Source organism: Apium graveolens, chromosome 2, assembly GCF_009905375.1.
Source record: "Apium graveolens cultivar Ventura chromosome 2, ASM990537v1, whole genome shotgun sequence".
Taxonomy (NCBI): Eukaryota; Viridiplantae; Streptophyta; class Magnoliopsida; order Apiales; family Apiaceae; genus Apium; species Apium graveolens.
Genome location: NC_133648.1, coordinates 281,269,748 through 281,276,167, shown reverse-complemented (window position 1 = coordinate 281,276,167; position 6,420 = coordinate 281,269,748). Strand labels below are relative to the sequence as shown.

Sequence of the window (6,420 nt, the reverse complement as noted above, 5' to 3'; positions counted from 1 at the left end):
GGCTAAAATAAAATTATCTTATTGATCCGGACATAAATAATTATAATTAAACTAAACATGATTAGTTGGATTTGATCGTAGTAATGAGTCTCAGGCTTAAATAAAATAATGTAAACTCTGATACGAGATAAATCAAATTAATATTTTGTATCTTATTGATATGAACCAAAAATTAACTTATAACTAAACATTATTATTATTATTATTATTATTATTATTATTATTATTAAAACACACATAAAATGATAAATAAAACAGTATCATTCAATCAGTACTATTGTTTTTTCAAATCATTTTTATAATTTATCGATTAAGTAATAAACTCTCTAAAATAATATTTTTGTAAAGGTTTCAACATAATGGATATATTATATACAGTAGAACCTCGATAAATGAATGTTCGATAAATGAATAACCTCGTCTAATGAATAAATTTCTTCGGTCCCAACTTGGTCCAATGGGCTTAACGAATAATTTCGCTTAATGCATTAACGAATAAATACAAATGAAGTCTTTATAGGCCCTATGTAAATATAAATGAATAATCATTATATTTCAAATAATATATTTTTATTTATATAATATATCATGAATACATTTCATTCAATGACTAATTTTCAAACACGTTAATAAGTCATATTTTTTCGAAAAATGCCTCCAAAGTTGATTGTTTCTTTTCTCCCCAAAATGCATATGATCCTTGATTTTGTGTAAAACATGCACCACTTATGGAATATTTTGATCATGTTGGAGCAGGTAGTTTTTTATAGTGACAATAGCTTGAAAAGCTTTTCTTGAGGATACTTGTGGTATAGTGATGCTATCATCGGGTTCAAGATCATTTTCAAGATCATTTGCCTAATCATTATTATTACAAAATGATATAATTACAAAAAAAAAGTCTAAAAATATCATCTAAATGAATTATTATTCATTTATCGATAAATAAATATTATATTCATTATAATCTCGCCAAATGAATATTTTTTTTTGGTCCCAAAGGTATTCATTTATCGAGGTTCTACTGTATTTACTCTTAAAAAACTATAAAATCGCTATAATAATATTATTTTCCCCGGTATCAAGACTATTATCTTAAATAGGTTTAACTATTCTAAAAAATTATGAACATATACGTGTATTAATATAATTATCATGAAGTCATATCATATATAAAAAGTCAATATAAAAAAATTTTAATGAACAATTTTAAGAATTCAATTCAAAATATTTTTTTAAAAAATATATAATATTAAAAAAGATTGGTTCATCCGTAACTCGCAGAGGTTTTAAGCTAGTATATATACTATAATAACCCGAATGTGTATAATTTAGTATGCCTTTTCTTTGGTTGGTTTGGTTATCCCCATTTATGACCGTCGGATCTTTTTCATCAAGTGATCAGAACTGTGAGATTCAAATACTAAAAGAATATACACTATTCAAACTCTCAGCTTCGAACCCTTTATTTATACAATACTAAAACTCTCAGGTTCGAACTCAATAACAAATATTTATATAATTATTTATACACTACCCAAGATTCAGGTTCGAATCCCGCCAACAACAGATATTTGTATTACTTTTTTTAAATATACTATTAAGGTAATGATCTAAAAAGAAATTTATTATAGTTTTAAATAATATAAAAATATTAATGAAGACCCTAAAAAAAACAGGACTATCTGTAATCAAGAGGAGATCCAATAAACCAGAATCCTTTTTTCTTCAATTGATATGTGCAAGAAACCAGTCCAGCATGTCCTGATGTGCTTCTTCAGCCGATTTTACAGCAAATTCATCTTCAGCTTTGTACCTAACAGTCCATCCATGTGCCACACCCGGAAATATCTTTACAAAAGAATTTACCTGTAAGATGCACAAGGCCGTTAACCTCCTGATACTGTGAGTGTACACATTCAACAAGGTAGCAAGGGATGTGAAAACCGTGCATGTATCCTAGAATTTATTAGACCTAATTATGTACCTGAACAATATTATGGAGATCATTTAACATTAATAAGAATTCAGGGGCAGATGGCTGTAGTTCTTATTCCAACGACGAAATTGTAATCTCAAACAGTTGTTTGCTGTAAATGAATATAGAAGAAGAGAATATGAAATAAAATTAAATAACTTTACTGAACACTTACTTTAGAAGATATAAGGATCTCCCCAAATTGCCTCATGAGTTCAGGAGGAGAGTTTTTGTCAATTTCAGCTCCCAATATAGCCATGGGCACCTTAACCTCTGAAAGAATAGAATTTTGATGTAGTGTTAGATAATGTCAGAATATAACTCACAATTTCACATACAAAATCATATGCATATAGTATCTGATCTCAGCTTCACGAGCTAAAAATTAATGGGAAAAGAGGGGAAAACATATGCATTGTGCGGACTCAACTTCATGAGCTACAAATACACCATACCTTACTAAGAGGGAAGAACTAATTTCGTTTGAAAAAATTTTGCTTGGGAGAAAAAGGATCAAGGAAAATAAAATGTATGGTGAATTATTAGAATAGTTAGATTACTGCCTCATGTAAAAAACCTCCAATCTAGCTTCCTGTCAAACTTTACGGGTAACAAGACCAATAACTTCCGTAACCTATGTAAATAATAAATGAACCCCATTTTCTTACCAAAATCAAGGAAAAATGAGGTCCCAAAAGAAAAATTATAAGTTATCCTACCTTTCATATCATCCAAAGTAATGCGCGACGAAGGATGTAAAAGCACTGCAGCTTGAATATGAGGAGACTTTGTTAGTTCCACAACCACCTTGGCTGAGGAAAAAACAAAGAGGCAGAATTTAGTCACTAGACTAAAAGCAACAACAAAACTAATTGGCATCATAGCATATTCGTGTTTTATAAGCTGAACGACTAAAGATATAAAGACACTAAGAAGTGAAAAACATAAAGATCTTGAGTTATCTTCAGCATAACTCATACCGCCCCAGCAAAATCCTGCAGCCCCAACTTTTGTTATGCCCTGACTATTCAGAGCTGCAATTACTGGTTCTGCATCTTCAAATCCTCTGTCCTATAAGAAATAGAAAGAAACTTAGAGACTTTAGCTTTCAGGGATTCTGTGTTAATAATATCTGAATATGGTCTGCTTCGAAAGCCATAAACTTTTGGAGAAAACATTCTGTTGAGCTGTAATTTTCTGTCTGTTAACAAAGCCGTAGACAACTCTAGTTTGAAAAGAAACTCAACAAAGTTTAGTCAGAAACAAACTGTATTGTGTATGTTGGCCCAGACTGTAATAGGCTTCTCAGCATTATCCGGATCATAGGGCTCTCCATGCATGAAATCCGGTACCACCACATAGAATCCAGCATTAGCAACTTTGTCAGCCAGTTTCCTTTGAATTAAAAGTCACGAAGTCCTACTTTTAGTCTCAATCGTAACTTAATGAGGAAAGCTAACATAGTATATACCTGTTAAGAATTTATTGGTAGCCTTGTCTATAAATTTAATGTTCATAGCAAGAAACGTAAATGTCTGATGAAAATAAATATCAATTGTGCACATGTTCGAAGTTATATTTTTTGGTGTGAAAATGGTCATTTACAGGAGTTTTAATATGTACGCACGCAATACCTCCTCAAGGTTTAAGGGTACACTGGAAATGAGGGGGTATAGTGGCACTACAAGCTGGCCTTTATAAAGCTGAATATACTTTTACTACTGCATCAGTGTAGTTTCCAAGTGAGGTAGTAGATTCTTATGTATGCTTTGAGGTCACTGGAGTTCAAATGTATTCCCCAGCTGTAAGTTAAAAACCTGTTATGATCTGGACTAATAGTAGTATTAAGAGGAGTATTAGTATGGTAGTACTGAAGAGGGACTAGCATGTTAAGTAAGGGAATAGTAGTCATTTCAAGCACGGGATTTATATCATTACTGGTATAAATAGTATGAGAGTCTGTATTTTCAGTATGTTTGAACTATCATCAGATATTGGAAGTTATTTAATCACCAATACTTTCTCTCTCTATAACCGAATTGCATTCTCTCTTAAGCGTCTTCCCTGTTCATTTCCATCTATAAACACTACTAATCTCTGTTAGTATTCTTCAACTTTGGCCTATATCTAAAGTTCTGTCTCATAAAAACATTAGAAACTCCAACACATTTACATTTCTGCAAAGTCAGTCCATAGTCCTGACAAAACCTTACACAGATAAGTACAGCATCTGTTTAAAAGTGCAAAGACAACAGTTGCAGAACTACTACTGAAATATGTAGTGTCCCCAGATTGCATGGGTGTTGAAATAAACCAGTAAGCTACCATTGTCTCTTACTTGTGTAGTTTAGAAGTCAATAGTTAAATTCAAATCTTATTTGGAACTTAGTTTCCTAATATGCATGACAATGAAACAGAAGATTCCTAGGGACAGAGGAATATGTGAAGTCGTAATGAGTCACGAGCCACTGATGGATTAATAAATTATCAAGAACAATTTGTGAGAGATAAGAGAAATACCTTAGATTAGGCGATTCATATCCTGCAAAAAGTAATTGGAGTAAGAAAAAGAGCCAAACAGAAACAAAGCATAACTATTGATCTAATGGATATTGGGTTATTTTTAATAAACTCCGTGCTAACAAACAAAAACTTTATATTCGAGATTATTCTATTTTGACTGATTAAGGAGGCATTTGGTTAAATTAATCCCATGCGCTGGTTTTTAAAAGAGCAATTTGACTAATAGGATTGTGATACTTAGTCTGAATAAGCAGGTAAATCATTCCCAATCAAATCCTTGGGATTCAAAGTCACTCTCATTGCCACTTACCCCCCCATTACCATTCCCCATTAATTAAGCAAAGAGTGTCTAAATGACTTGATTAGAGAAGTCCGATTGAACATTTTATCTTGTACGGGCTTTGTGATGTCTAATATATAACTCAATACAAAAAAATAGTTTAAGGTTTCTTCCTCAAGACTAATCACAAACGCAGCTCCTCCATTCCCATTAATTGACCGAAACATTGGAAGTACAAGTAATTAGTGGACGAAAAAAATCCTAATCAGACTTTTATGTAGCATCACTGAATCATTGTGTTCAAGTCTATTTCAGTCTTGATGCTCAAAATGAGATTAAGATCCTTGTATTTGATTTGAAAAAAAAACAATAGAGACGAAATGTTTAAAGCACATCACCAAACAAGGTGTCAAAAAACTTGTAGTTTTGTTTAACAACAAAAAAAAATTGGCAGCACACCACGAAACTGGTACTTACCATTTTATGTAGTGATGATCAAGGTCACTATTTTCTTCAATAGTGCAAAATATATTGAATTTTATAATCGAAGGAAGAAGTAATAAACACGGTCAAAAAATGTGTGTGCACTCAAATAAATAATTAGTTTCTTGAGTTGAACAAACAGCAGGTAAAACACATATAGTAATAAAAAAGATAATCATCATTGAATAATAGCAAAGCTCAGGCCTCAGAGGACAACGATTATAAAGTCAAAGAAAAAACCACCCACATGAAGAAAAGGAAAAGAGGGGGGTAAAAATAAGAAAAATACCAAAAACATCAGAAACAAGAAAAATGGCCTGTTTGGACTGAGCAGAGCCAGATACATAAGCTTTCAGGCCTCCAAGTTGAGTGACAGAGCCTAATCCACTGCTTGAGCTTAGATTTGGTGGGTTGCTGCAACATTCTGGTCCTGACATTTTATGTTCTTAACTCATAAACCAAACAGGTGTTCAACGAAAAGATTGAAAAAGTATGTTTGACTCTCCGGTTAAAAAATTACGGAGCAAAAGGCCGTCTGTTTACGAATTATTGTGTTCCAGTCCTAACTTATTATCAGCAGTCAATTGGGTTAAATGGCAGTTAGGTCACTCAACTCACTACTAACTTTCAGTTGGGTCATCCAATTCAAAAAGTTCTCATTGAGGTCATATGTGAATTAAAAATATTCATTTAAGTCATTGTACTCGTTTAAAATTTCACGTCCGTTAACTCGCGTTGACAATAGACGGAAGTCCGTCTATTGCTGCCAGATAAGTGCCAGGTGAGTGCCAGATCACATGCCACGTCCGTGAAATGACCCGGCCCAGTTAGCAAACCCAGCCCATCTACAAACCCGTTTCTATTATAACCCACCCTCTTATAACAAAATTCCCCAAAATTACTTACTTGATAACAAAATCCCTAACTGTAACACACACCCAAATCCATTCTATTGTAAACCTAATTTCGGAGATGGTTCGAACTCGATCAGGAGTTGAAGTTCGTATAATTGAAGAACCAAATGATGAAGACGAAATTGTGATTGAAGATGATGACGCTGACATAGAGGATGAAGTGGATGAGAATACACTTGCCTTCCATTGACTGCAACCGAAAAACCTTCTTCCCGGGTCCAATGTCCCTTATTTCCAAGCTT

At 32.9% G+C, this 6,420-nt stretch overlaps 1 protein-coding gene across 1 annotated transcript; it reads right to left on the bottom strand.

Annotated features, from left to right (window-relative positions):
• Positions 1 to 1,421: 1,421 nt before the first annotated feature.
• On the bottom strand, positions 1,422 to 5,817 carry LOC141708544 (endo-1,3;1,4-beta-D-glucanase-like). Its single transcript, XM_074512216.1, has 7 exons — positions 5,554 to 5,817; positions 4,499 to 4,520; positions 3,247 to 3,373; positions 2,959 to 3,049; positions 2,698 to 2,790; positions 2,154 to 2,251; positions 1,422 to 1,869 (listed from the first exon to the last, which is right to left on the bottom strand). The coding sequence occupies exons 1-7, from the start codon at positions 5,699 to 5,701 to the stop codon at positions 1,729 to 1,731; spliced, it is 720 nt and encodes a 239-aa protein (XP_074368317.1). The 5' UTR covers positions 5,702 to 5,817; the 3' UTR covers positions 1,422 to 1,728.
• Between the last annotated feature and the right edge of the window lie 603 nt (positions 5,818 to 6,420).